Source organism: Gallinula chloropus, assembly GCF_964237585.1.
Source record: "Gallinula chloropus genome assembly, chromosome: 18".
In the NCBI taxonomy this organism is placed as follows: Eukaryota; Metazoa; Chordata; class Aves; order Gruiformes; family Rallidae; genus Gallinula; species Gallinula chloropus.
In genome coordinates this window covers 3,394,275-3,407,162 of record NC_140103.1, presented here as the reverse complement: position 1 = coordinate 3,407,162, position 12,888 = coordinate 3,394,275, and the positions used below count along the sequence as shown (strand labels likewise).

The window sequence follows — 12,888 nt, the reverse complement described above, 5'->3', positions numbered from 1 at the left end:
GGCCGGGAGCAGCTGCTGCAGCGGGGTGAGGGCTGCCGGGCGTTTGTGGGCAGGGCGGTGCGCAGGGTTCCCCAGCCGGAGCCACCGGGACGCGGGTCACGGAACGGGCGGGCACTGGGGGAGCTTCGCGTTACCTGACGGCGGGGAACGGGGCGCGAGAAGACGGTGAAACCCCGTGTTGCGGGGTCTCGGGGTAGCGGCTCTCAAATCCGCAGCGTTACAGCGGGGGATCTGGGGCTCACGGCGGGTTCCTCCCGCCCTACAGCCCGGCTGGCCGGCAGCCTGCTGCGGGGGGCTGTGATGCAAGAGCTGGGCTGCAGCCTTCAAGCCGCCAGAGTGAGTGTGAGGTATTTACCCTGACCCTCTCTAGTAAGCCTGAAGCTTCCCCCTTCTCTATGCTCAAAAATGAGTGGGACCCCCCCAGACCCTTGCCAGCCTGGGGTGGGATGCCCCCCACCCAGACCCTTACCAGCTGGGATGGATCTTGCCCATGATAACTCTGAGGTGTTGATTAATTCTTCTCCTGTCCTGTATAAAAACAAACTGTGGTAGCAAAAATATTACAGTGAAGGTAATGAAACTGTTTGGCAATCAGGGATTTCAGGCTGTACAAACAAGGGCACAAGGCAGCAATCCTCTAATAATGAGCTCATATTGCACAGGGCGGCGTCCAGATGGGGCTGGAATCTCTCCAGAGGAGACTCCACACCCCCTGGGCAGCCTGTCCCAGGGCTCCCTCACCCTCACGGGGTAAAAGTTCTTTCCTGTGTCGGTGTGGAACTCCCTGTGCTCCAACTTGCAGCCATTGCCCCTTGTCCTGTCCCCACAGACACTGAAAAGGGGCTGCCCATTTCCCCCTGCATCCCATACTGAAGATATTGATAATCATTAATAAGGTCCCTCCTTAGTCTTCTTCTCTCCAGGCTGAACAGCCCCAGCTCACTCAGCCTTTCCTCCCAGGGGAGATGCTCCAGGCCCTTCAGCATCTCCGTAGCCTCCTCTGGACTCTCTCCAGGAGATCCCTGTCTGTTTTACACCAGGGAGCCCAGAACTGGACACAAACAATTGGCACCTAACTATCAGTTTAAACTGAGCTTTAGACAGGTGTAGAAAAGCTTTAGCTTTAGCTTTTCTAGTAACAGCATTCATTGTTTGCCTGTTTCCCCCCCCCCCAATAGGAATTGCAGTAGCACGAAAGGGAATTCATCCCAATGGACAACTACTGAGCACAGCAGGACTCCCGAGAGAGACTTCGGAAGCTTCAGCCCCCCTTGGACTGGAACCATGCTCAACAAGCCAGTGCTGGTGGAATCCCTGATCGTCTTCACCCTGGTTCTCTCCGTGCACGCGGCGGTGTGGGACCGGTACTCCTGGTGCGCCGTGGCTCTGGCCGTCCAGGCCTTCTACGTCCAGTTCAAATGGGACCGGCTGCTGCAGCTGGGTGGGGCCGTGTTCCAGTTCCGCGCCAGCGCCAACAGCGGGCTGCTGCCCGCCAGCATGGTCACCCCCTTGCTGGGCATCGCCATGAAGGAGAGGTGCAGGTCTGCTGGCATCGTGTCCTTCGAGCGCTTCGGCGTAGTGGTCGCCTCCTCCGGGATGCTGCTTGCCCTCTTCCTCTCTGTCATCGCGGTCGGCGTCACGAAACCCGTGCCAACCAACACGTGCATCCTTACTGGTGTGGCTGGCAGTGTGATTATCTATACCATGAAGCACTCCCTGACTGTTTCAGAAGTCATAGAGGTCCTAGAAGTGCTGCTGATTTTCGTCTACCTCAGCATGATCTTGCTGTACTTGCTGCCCCGATGCTTCACGCCGGGAGAAGCGCTGCTGGTTCTGGGAGGTGTGAGTTTTGTTCTCAATCAGCTCATTAAATGCTCACTGAACGTAATCGAGGGCAGGGGGGATCCCATAGACTTCTTCCTTCTGGTAGCAGTTGTTGGAGTTGTTCTTCTTGGGCTCTTTTTCACCGTGCTCTTCCTCTTCATGGATTCGGGTACGTGGATCTCCTCCCTGTTTTTCCACATGATGACAGCAGTGCTGGGCTTAGGGGTCATCATGCCCTGGCTGTACCGACTGATCCAGAGGAACCCTTTGTTCTGGCTACTCCAGTTTCTGTTTCAGACACAGACAAGGGTTTACCTGCTGCTGTATTGGACCTTTCTGGCTGCTTCAGCATGTGGTGTAGTTTTCTACCAGAACGCTAAGAGATCATCTGAATCTAAAAAGCACCAGGCCTCCACTGTCACCAGGAAGTATTTCCATTTCATTGTTGTAGCTACATATGTTCCTGGGCTCATTTATGACCGCCAGCTTCTCCACGTGGCTGCAGTGCTGTGCCTGGCAGTGTTCATCTTCTTGGAGTACATCCGGTACTTCAGGATCAAACCATTTGGCCAAACCCTGAGGCATCTGCTGTCCCTCTTCTTGGATGAAAGGGACAGTGGACCTCTCATCTTGACTCATATTTATCTCCTCCTTGGCATGTCCCTCCCAGTGTGGTTGTTCCCCAGATCTTGTGCTCCTAAAGGTACCTTGCCTGGGGCAGGAGCGCTGGTCCCCTACTCTGGGGTTCTGGCAGTGGGGGTAGGAGACACGATCGCCTCCGTTTTTGGCAGCACCATGGGGGAAATCAAATGGCCAGGAACAAAGAAGACCTTTGAAGGGACAATGACAGCAATTTTTGCTCAGATCATTGCTGTGGCTCTCATTCTGATCTTTGACAGCAGCGTGAACCTGAACTCCAGCTACGCCTGGATTCTGGCGTCCGTGAGCTTAGTGTCTCTTTTGGAAGCTTATACTACACAGATTGATAATCTGCTGCTGCCCCTCTACCTCCAGATAATGTTTATGGTTTAGAAGCACTTTCAGGACCAGAAGTTTCTCCTTCTCTAGAGAGAAGTGATAACAGAGTAGCGGTGTGGTGAGAGCTCAGAGCCCATCCTAGCACTGCTTTTGGTACAGCAGATCACATCGTTAGGAACAGGAATGAAAAGGATCTATTTAAAATAAAGGTTTGGGTTTGGTCTTGGTTTTTCCCCCCTGTTTAATACAGCATGGGTTGGTTTGCCTTCTCAGAAGAACACAAGTGTGATGTAACACAATGATGATTGATTAAACTATTCTCACATCTCTTCTGGGTGCTCTGAGGTAGAGGAAGAAGAGGTAAGTCACTGAGAGACAACACATCACCAAACCTGACAGATTTTGGTACCTCTCTATTGCATTGGAGCCCAAACTCGTTTTACTGTACTGAGCCCTGCTGTCTTGTGTCCCTGCACATGTGAACTCCTCATTTTTCTTACCAGCACCAGTTAAAGTGTGGTTTATAAAAGGGTGGCCACCATCTGCACCCAGTGAATACCACTGTCCCCCTGTATCCAGTCCCTGGCAGCAAGAGCCCCACCAATGCACTGTGACATATGAACACAACTCAATACCTGTGGTTCTAGATAAACTTTATCTGGAGCAGGAGGTTTGGGAATGGAAGGGACTCTACTCCAAGCAGTGCTGATGTGAGTTGGAGGTTTAGCCCTGGGGGTTTATGCAACAAATAAGGAGGTTTTATCTTCCACAAGATTTTAAGCTCTCGGTTCATTCAGAATAGCAGTTGCTATGGGAGGGGGGTGGAACTTGGCAAAGTCACAGAAAAACTAATTACACCTTAATCACAAACAGAAAAATCTGTTAAAGTCAATAAACTTATTTAATAATACTATTGCAGTCTTCTATTTTCTACATTTTTTTTTCAGCTAGGTGGTTAATCAAATACTTCATAAAAATGCTGCTGTCAACAAGCTGAGCAGAGCTGTTTGATTCAGGCCATGTAATTACAGCTACCATTTTGTGGCCAAAAAACCCACCCTGATTTTATGGATTGAACACTTCTGTACTGACACTCTTCTCACCAGTTTGCCAAGTGCCCCTTGTTCCAAGACACAAGATGTGAACCTCCCTGCCCCTTCCCTCCCCTGAGAGACATCCAAGCAGATGATTTGCATTCCAAGATCCTTGTTCCCAGGACAGAGTTAACTTCTGACACTGCTTTTTACTCACTTCTGTGAACAGTTTTGTGTGCCACACAATTCAGTCCTGCAATCCTAGCCCTGAGACTGCATCTGAGGAGTGGGACTAAGAGTGGAGGAGGAGTGAAACTACTGCTCCTTGCCAGACAAGAAGACAGCAAAATTGGCCCCAGAACCCGATGTTTGTCTCTGCAACAAGCCTGGACTGAAACAGCTGAGAGACTCAGATAGCCCAGGGGCAGCGTTGCTCAATTCACCCCCTCCCAGCCTGGGCAGGTCTCCCCAGATTCGATCCTTTTCCTGAGGATGTCAAAATTCTCCAGAATAACACAACAACTTTCTCAGCTGCTCCATAGGAAACCAGACTCAGGGATTGTTTCCTTTGTGTTTAACTGGAAATCCTGCAAATCCAGTCCAGCTTCTGCCTTCTATTGATGCATTAACTAACTAGAAGAGTTGACATTGCAGTAGTGGTGGCTATAACCAGGGAACAAATGCTTGCTCCTCAGCTGAAAGGTGCTGTGCTAAATTATTTACTCTTCTAATGGAAAGAGAAGGGAAAAGCTTTAGCTGCTTCCACAGCCTTCACTGTTAACATCATAAAATAAGGCCAGAGTAAAGATCATTTCCCCTCCACCCCACTCAGCTTTCAAACCAACTGCAGGGGGAGGGCAGCAGCCTTACCTGCAGACACCGAGCTTGGCATTGGGGCTGTTGCTATTTCCCAGCTTCCTAATTCCAATTACAGCCACCTCATCACTCCTCTACCACGACTCCTCCACTGTACAGAACCTATTGTGCATCACAACGCCCCAAGGGGCTGAAAGGAAACGTGTTCTCATAAAGAGACCAAATGAAACTGTTTCACATCAAATCAGAGACGGGCAAAATACTTCTGGAAGGGATGAGTCAGACTAGAGACTCTGAGTCTGACTGGTCTGGGGACCCTGAGCAGCGTTAAGGTTATTACCACATCAATTAATGTATTGGTGATACTGGGCTCCTATCTCAGGGTTGTCACTGCACCACTGAAATGACACCTACTTGCTCAGCTTAGGATACAGGCTTGAGCTTGCCTCATGTGTAACATAAGTTTCTTAACACTCAGGAGGTTTCACCTCACTTGTTTGGTTTTGTTGGGGTTGTGGGGATAATAATTGCTCTTGAGCACATGGAGAGTTCAAACCCATCATCAGACACCTTAGCACTGGCCCCATCCGGTGGAGAAGGACAGGATGTGTCTTCCTCAGAGAAGAGATGAGATGAAAAGCAGAATTTCTATTTTTTTATTGGAATGTTATTAGTTTGATCAGAGTGTTTCCAGAATTTCAACATTAATCTTTAGGAAACTGTAGTATTTTTAATCAATGCACCCACAGATCAAGCACTCAGCTACAGCTTGCTAGAAATACTTCAAAAGATTGGTTGTAAAAGTAGACTTCCTGCTTCATTTTGCCCACAGAAGAATTCTTTCAAATCACTATTATTCCAACAACAGGACAGAGCCCTAACAGCAAGGTCATCATCTTCATCATCTTCACATGCCATTCCCCTGCACTGCCAGGACCGACACAGCCAAGAAACACACCAGACAAGCTCTTCACATAAACAGAAGAAAACACAGACTACTTGCAAGAAGAAATACTTCCTAACTGGTCCCAGTCAAGGTTCGCTGGTGTTTAATGGTCTATTGTCAAGAGTCTGAAGGAGTTTCCTTGCCGAAAGGGCTGGATGACTATGCTGATCCTAGTAGGCCTCGTGCGCTACTGGAGGTTAAGGCAGGAGTGGGCCTGTGATGAGGGTCCTCGTTCTGAGGAGAGGGTTAATTAATCTTGAGAGCAGATCTAGTGGAAGTTGGATTTAAAGGGAACATCAGCAGGGGATATTGATCAGCTATTGACTCTGGAAGTCAATCACTAACTTCAAGTGTAGAGCGATGGAAAAGGCAGTTCGGGAGTTGGCTGGAGCCTGGGAAGTAAGGAAGAGGTTAAAGGAACCCAAAAACGACCAACTTCAGAGACTATTCCAGTTCTACAGGTGTGAAACTACTGCCAACCTAAGTACTCCCAACAGAAAGGCCACCATGAGAAGTTCATCCTGGCTACTGCAGTGAAAAGGCTCCAGTTCCCTCAGCTGCCCGTTCGGGTGGTGACCTTACTCACCAGTTCTCTTTGCTCCAGCTCGTGTCTTTGGCTTCCATCACGTGGAAGGTGAACACGTGGCGAGAGGATGCTGAGCTGTTCAGTTCACTCTTATGGACGACTTCACCATGGATGAGAACAAGTCCACCTGTTTGAAACACCCATAGGGCTTTTTTTACAGGTTGTGCTGACTTTAACGACATAAGGGAAGTTGAAAGTGCTCAAATAAGGGTTTAGCTCTCGTTTTTCTTGAGCTGGGAAGCAGCCTTGTTTGGGTTGGGGTTTTTTTACCTTTACTTACAGGCAGAGGTATGAACTGGCTGTCATCATAAGGTGGCTCCGACCCTACAAACTCCACACACGATGAGCTACCTGGAGCTGCACGCACCATCCTCCGGGTAACTCCACCTGCAAACCCACAGAGTAAGCAAGCACACAGGAAAGTTTAACAGCCAGCTACATTCTGCACAGCAGAGGAGCAGTACCTCTGATTTTTCTTGGTAACAATAGGGACTTTGTTATAATATCTTCAGGTTTTCCCTGCATAATTTGTGTGGGGTTTGGGTTTTTTTTACATTAAGCAAAGATTTGGGACTTTCCAGCTGTGGCAGAAACTGATAAACAACTTTTGTTTGCCTTTCTGGCTCTGTGCATTGCAACACAGCCCATCAGGGACACAAATAGCCATACACTTATGCAAAGGCAACCTTTGGTCCGTTTCTCCTTTCTATAAGAGCATCAGTTGCAATCAGAGCACAGGCAACTCAAGGGATGAGTGCTTTAAAAGTCTCCAGAGCACTGTGATTACACTCCCTAAGTGAATGTTGAGGTGAGCAACAGTTTAAAGCTGATTAATGTGCCCTAGAAGTAGTGAAAAACAGAAATCTCTGCTGGGAATCCAATGGTGGTTACACACACAGAGCAACTACAGCCGGTCACAACAGCCACTACACCAGTCTGTGCTCATCTGGTTCCCCTGGGACACTGACTCTTCTCTGATGGCTTGGATGGTGTCCAAGGGATCCTTGCAGAGACTTGGAGGCTTTCCTTGTCTGCTGAAATTCAGCTCTGAGTGTGTAAGAGAATTTTATTCCCTGTGCATAGGGCTGTCAGGACTAAAAATATTGTTGGCCAGGCAAGAAAGGGGGTCTTTGTGAAGGGGGTGTGACCTAGAAAAGAAATGGGTTTGTGAGTGGACAGGGATAAAGACACAAGACAACAGTGATTTCTCAGCATATTCCTACTCTGGAAGGCAAAAGGAGGATTATTACTATTTGCAGCCCAGCTCAGATGAGATGAACAAGTTAAAACTGTGAAAACAGCCTAGCAAAGACCTGCTTCACTGGAGGATGAAAGGACCTGGTGGTTTAAGACCTTGATGTTGAAGTGAAAAGAAAAGACCCAGGAACAGCTTTAAAAGGGCTCAATTTCAAAGATCATGTCTATAGCCTATTTTTTTTAAATTTTAAAACATTCTAAATCTGTTTATAATGGGCTGACATGATGGTGGCCAAGAGCAAAGCAGAGCAGCTCCCAGCCTGCTGGAAGATGTGGTTGTAGATTTGACAAGAGCCCAGGGATGGATCCTTGTAGTAAATCAAGTCAGCCTCTCACCACACAGGGACAGCAGAGTGTTTCTGCAGGCACTGGTGGTGCAGAGAACACAGCACAGCCCCTGGTCTCCTCCACCCTTAGGACCAGGGAGTGAACTATCAGGACTCTTACTGGTGTGTGAGCCGGGAATGAACCACAAGCAGCCGTTCTCCTGTGTGGCATCTTCCAGGGCGATCCAGAAGCCCAGGACTCTGCCCAGAGGCTCCGTGTGCAGGAAGGTGGCATCCTGGTGTGGGGTCACTGCAACGAGACACAGGTCCTTTAAGCCCCAAGGAATTCAGTATGGTATGGATGATGGCAGGCTCGTTCTCCCCTTGACTTGACCACCCTGCCCACACAGATTGGTCTGGGTTGGGAGGGACCCTAAGGATCACAGAGCTCCAACCCCCCTGCCACAGGCAGGGACACCAACCTCCAGGCCTGGAGCTACACAAGGTTGCCCAGGGCCCCAGCCAACCTGGCCTTGGACACCCCCAGGGATGGGGCACCCACCCCCTCTCTGGGCAGCCTGTTCCAGCCCCTCACCACTCTCACATTAAATCCTACATCAAATTATCCCCGTTCACTGATCTACACAAATGATGTAGAAACATTTCTGGAAAATATGGGTGGTTTTTAATCATTTTAAGGAGGTTTGGACTGCAAAACTCACAGGCTTAAGTACGATTCACCTGGCAATACTCTTCCTAAAGGAGCATTACCTGCAGTGTGATACAGAGAGAACACAAATCTCACCTTCACCGCCAATGCCAGGTTGCTGCAAGAAAAGAAAGGTGATGTGTGAAGAGTTTCACAGCTTCCCACCCAACAAGGTCTTATTTCTTGAGTGACAGGACAACTCAAATTACTGTACCTTGAAGATATACATGCTTTGCACAACTACTGGTCTCTCAAGGCCCAGTTTTCTTCCCAATTCCTGCAAGAAAACTTCCCAAGATTTATGTTTGCTGCTTTCTGCACACTATTATTCTTTGAAAATATTTAAATTCATTTTTATGGACAAAATTACTCTTAGACATTTAGAAAATTAAGATTAACTACTCTGTAATGTATTTTTTTCTCCCCAGACCATTCTGGGAAACAGCAACAGCTCACCTGCACCTTGGAGGAGTGGGTGATTTGCTTGAAGACAGGGTCATGAGCATGTAAAGCTAAGAGGAAAGAAGAGGCTCAGGTGAGCTGCAGAGGTGACAGCCAAGCAGGATAAATTGCAGCCAGAAACTTTCATCCCTCCCAAGAGTGGATGTAACGTGGCTTATGGTGATGTGACACTTGTAGATCTGTACAATCCCAGACTGGTCTGGGTTGGAAGGGACCCCAAGGGTCACAGAGCTCCAACTCCCTGCCACAGGCAGGGACACCAACCTCCAGGCTGCAATAAGGTCCCCCCACAGCCTTCTCTTCTCCAGGCTGAACCAGCCCAGCTCCCTCAGCCTCTCTCCATAGGGGAGCTGCTCCAGCCCTCTGAGCATCTTCATGGCTCCTCTGACCCCTCCCCAACAGTTCCCCATCGTTCTGGTGTTGGGGGCCCCAGCTTTGGACACAGGAAAATCTTCTTTAGAGACCAAAAATACAATTGCTTCCTGGCCACAAGCTGCAGCTGTGTGAAATACAGTGTATAAGAGGGAATAAAAATTGAGTATTATCTGCCTGGTTTATATTATGCAAGTGACAGCCACTGTGTGTGACCCTGAGGCACAGAAGTTAATTCATCCTTAAAAAAAACCCACAATCCTTAAAACCTAACCAAAAAGTAATTACTGCAAGATATAAGCTTGAGTTTATCTTTGGTGCCTTTCACAGAGGACCACAGCTCTGACAGAACCACAAAGCAAAGACTTGGAATCCTGCATCCATCCCACAGCATCAAACCAGCCGTGAGGACACACAGCCGGGTCCAGCAGAGGCTGCTCCAGAGCAAGGGATGAGGCAAAGCTCAGCCAAAAGGAGGCATTCCCAAAAAAATAAGAAGCCTTTGGAGGTGCAGGGTCAGCACACAGCTGGAGCTCTTTTCACTTCCCCTGGGGCAAAGCATAGCAGAAGGCAGGGGCTGGGAGGGGGAGAACGTTCTCCTGAGGAAACCAAAGAACCAAGAACTCTCTGTACTCCGTGTCCAAGTTTAGTAAAGTTTAATCCGAGCAAAGTTCATGTGTTTGGAGAGGCTGTGAGACCTGCTCTCCACTTCAGGGAGTGGTTGAAAACAAAAGGGATCAAACCACAGGTTTGGTAGCTGGGAGAGAGGAAATCAGAGTGTCAGGAGTTGGAAGGGACCTCGAAAGCTCATCTAGTCCAACCCCCCTGCCAAAGCAGGATCACCCAGACTCAATCCCACAGGAACACATCCAGGAGGGTTTGAATGTCTCCAGAGAAGGAGACTCCCCAGCCTCTCTGGGCAGCCTGTCCCAGGGCTCCCTCACCCTCACAGGGAAAACATTTCTCCTTAAATTCCCATGGAACTTCCTCTGCTCCAGCTTGCAATAGATCAAATAGATCAAATCAAAACCAACAAGGGCAAAGAGAAGATGCTGGTGACACCAAAGGAGGGAGAACAGCTTCAGCACTGGCGACCCACCACTGCACAGGGCACCAAAGACACAGTGTGATCTGTACCGACCATGCCCAGCCTTAGGTGGTGGATTTGCCAGAGCAATCTCTTACATAAAAGACACAAGTGCTGAAGTCCAAACTCTCCCATGACAGTGACTCTGTGCCAAATTTAACACAGAAGCCCAGGGTGAAGCAGCTGGGGGCTGCAAAGACAGGTGGCCACCATGGCAAGAGGGAGTGAGCTTTGCAGTACTCGATGCAGTGGTGTCCAGGAGGCACAGAGAAGCAACACAAGAGGGAAGAAGTCATTTCTCTGCCTAGAAAGGTTTCAACTCAGATGGCCAAGGTTATTTACAGTGAGCAGGTCTGGAGAAATCTCCTGTCTGACCACCACATCCCTTCCATCCATCCCTCTCAAAACCCCATCCTTTAAACATACCGTGGCCAATCTTGCTGATGGATTTCTCCTTTGGAACTAGAAAGTTACCTACAAAACAAAACCAGGACTTAACACTGTTTGCAAAGCAGGAATCATCCCTAAGAGCTAGAAACCAGCCCCTGGCCCTTCATCCAGCCTTCTCCTGACCCTTCCCTGCGGCTCACTCAGCCCAGAGCTTACCTTTCTCATCCAAAACACCTTTCTCAAAGAAGAATCTAATCTTGTCTCCACTGGTTAGGAAATAATCCGAGCTACCCTGCCAGGGATAAGAGCCCAGTAAAGAAAGCATCCTCGAGCAAACAGAAATGAACCTTTGATCAAAGTGTTACTACTCACCTGCATCTTTATTGCCCATCGAGCCGCAGCATAAACAGAACAGAGTCACTAGAAATCAGTCACACAAAGGCTTTCCCCAGGACTAAATCCCCCAGCATCGATTAGGACTTTACAAGAACCTCTCACTTACAGGCTCCCCCCTGCTTTCCTTTTCCTGGCTGCCTGGAAAATACCGTAATTCTCTGTACAAAGTGATGTGTGAGAGCTGCTCGTGGGGGCTCGAAACACAGCAGAGCCCCACGCACCCCCCTCTTCCTCACCACCCACCCCCCCAAAACCACCCCGGAGCATTAGCAGCAAGCTGGCTTAGGGATGCCTCTCAGAGAGTTACATTCAGCTGGAAGAAAAAGTCATGTTTCTGAGCAGCTGTTTGCCTTTTCCCTTCCTCTTCCCAGCCTTCCAACCAGGACAGCGCTGCCCACCGTGGTACCTGTGCCTGGAGCTGCTCCCCTTCCTTGGTGGAGAACTCGGTGCGGCAGTGCGCCGGCACCTCCATCTCCGCCACGATCCTCTCAATCTGGCTCCTCATGCTGTCACACTCCTCCACGGTGAAAAACCGCTCTAGGACAAGGAATCCATCCTGCTGGAACTGGAAGAGACGTGGTGACTGCTCTCCACTGAAGCCAGGAGGAAGCTGGCCCTTCACGGAGCCTCCGCACAGCTGGAGAAGCTGCCCAGCTGCAGCTCCGCGGTTGGACAACCTGCTCTTGATTTCTATTGTGAAAGAGATCCTTCACTAGCAGGCTCAGATTCCACACAGCCAAGAACAACAGATCTCAACCCCTCAGTCCACAGACAGAGGAAACACCACCCCTAGAGCCTTTGTGGCTTAAGGGTATCTTATCTAAGATGTGTGGCCAGCACCTATTTAATTACAGAGCCTGCTAACGCGATCAGAGCGGTCACACTTGAATTCCAGGCAAGGGGAGATTCCTTTACAAGCTGCAAAGCATTATTTTCTCCAAGGGAAAAGTCTCTGGGTGATTTCTCACAGTTGGCTACACAATCCCTTACAGAGTGAAGCGAACTCCAGTGGCATTACTGTTTCTTTATATAGAATACCCTGGAGATTATCCTTTGACGGGCAGATTTCAGCTTCAGGGATGAGAGCTGAGCAGCACAGACAGACAGAAGGACACAGGAGAAATTCCTCCAAGAGCTCTGAGGGATGAGGTGCTCTCTGGAACAGAGTGTGCAGCCACGATAGGGTGCCCACACACTCCAAATGAGCGGGATTCAAGCAGCTGAGAAGACTATAAAGTGTGGTAAAGCAGATCTCTGCTGAACCTGGTCACGGGTTAACCAGTAGCCACTACCTCTTACATCACCCACCTGTGGCACAGACCTGCCCCTTCCCCGGGGCGCAGTTCCTTACCTTTTGGATCTGCTGCTGGGTTACAGATGCCATCAGGGACAGCAGCTCCCAGGATCCCACCAGCAGCACCCACGAAAAGCCACCCAGGCTCTCTGCAGGGCTGACTTCCCCGCCTCTTCACGTGATCCTTTTCCCAGCATGCGACAAAAGCGAGCGCCAGGCAGCTGGGCTGGGTGTGCAGCCAGGAGCTGCCTCTCGAGGAATTCTGTCCTCATTTCTGTCTGTCTGTTCTTGGCAGGGACGTGTGGGGCTGCAGAGTTTTGCTTTGGCTCTTGCTGCTACTTACCACGCACAGAAATGTCCTGCTCCAGCACGATCTCTGCGCTGCCAGGAGGAGCCGTGGCTTTAATTAACAAGCCAGATTAAAAATAGAGGAGTTAAGCTGGTAAATGCAGGGGTAGAATAAAATCAGGG

At 49.5% G+C, this 12,888-nt stretch overlaps 2 protein-coding genes across 3 annotated transcripts; one reads left to right on the top strand and one right to left on the bottom strand.

Moving 5' to 3' along the window:
• Nucleotides 1-1,281: 1,281 nt before the first annotated feature.
• Nucleotides 1,282-2,856, top strand: DOLK (dolichol kinase; the record flags this gene model as incomplete). Its single annotated transcript, XM_084272471.1, has 1 exon — nucleotides 1,282-2,856. The coding sequence occupies exon 1, from the start codon at nucleotides 1,285-1,287 to the stop codon at nucleotides 2,854-2,856; it is 1,572 nt and encodes a 523-aa protein (XP_084128597.1). The 5' UTR covers nucleotides 1,282-1,284.
• Nucleotides 2,857-5,287: 2,431 nt separating this feature from the next.
• PHYHD1 (phytanoyl-CoA dioxygenase domain containing 1) lies at nucleotides 5,288-12,549 on the bottom strand. Of its 2 annotated transcripts, none has more exons than XR_014617701.1 (11): nucleotides 12,475-12,549; nucleotides 11,530-11,688; nucleotides 10,944-11,019; nucleotides 10,764-10,811; nucleotides 8,873-8,928; nucleotides 8,631-8,693; nucleotides 8,513-8,534; nucleotides 7,889-8,017; nucleotides 6,465-6,571; nucleotides 6,185-6,311; nucleotides 5,288-5,990 (listed from the first exon to the last, which is right to left on the bottom strand). XR_014617701.1 is itself a non-coding variant. In XM_084272505.1 (11 exons), the coding sequence occupies exons 1-11, from the start codon at nucleotides 12,505-12,507 to the stop codon at nucleotides 5,945-5,947; spliced, it is 876 nt and encodes a 291-aa protein (XP_084128631.1). In that variant the 5' UTR covers nucleotides 12,508-12,549; the 3' UTR covers nucleotides 5,288-5,944. The 2 variants fall into 2 exon arrangements, 1 of the variants encoding a protein (XP_084128631.1); XM_084272505.1 differs by having other exon boundaries at nucleotides 6,455-6,571.
• Nucleotides 12,550-12,888: the final 339 nt, after the last annotated feature.

What these genes read in the sequence shown, in the direction of transcription:
- PHYHD1 (XM_084272505.1), bottom strand. Translation starts at nt 12,507, where the DNA reads ATGGCATCTGTAACCCAGCAGCAGATCCAAAAG. An exon ending in CCCAGCAGCAGATCCAAAAG is followed by an intron (nt 11,689 to 12,474) that starts GTAAGGAACTGC and finishes CGTCTCTTCCAG; the next exon opens with TTCCAGCAGGATGGATTCCT. An exon ending in ACCTGGCATTGGCGGTGAAG is followed by an intron (nt 8,018 to 8,512) that starts GTGAGATTTGTG and finishes GTCTCGTTGCAG; the next exon opens with TGACCCCACACCAGGATGCC.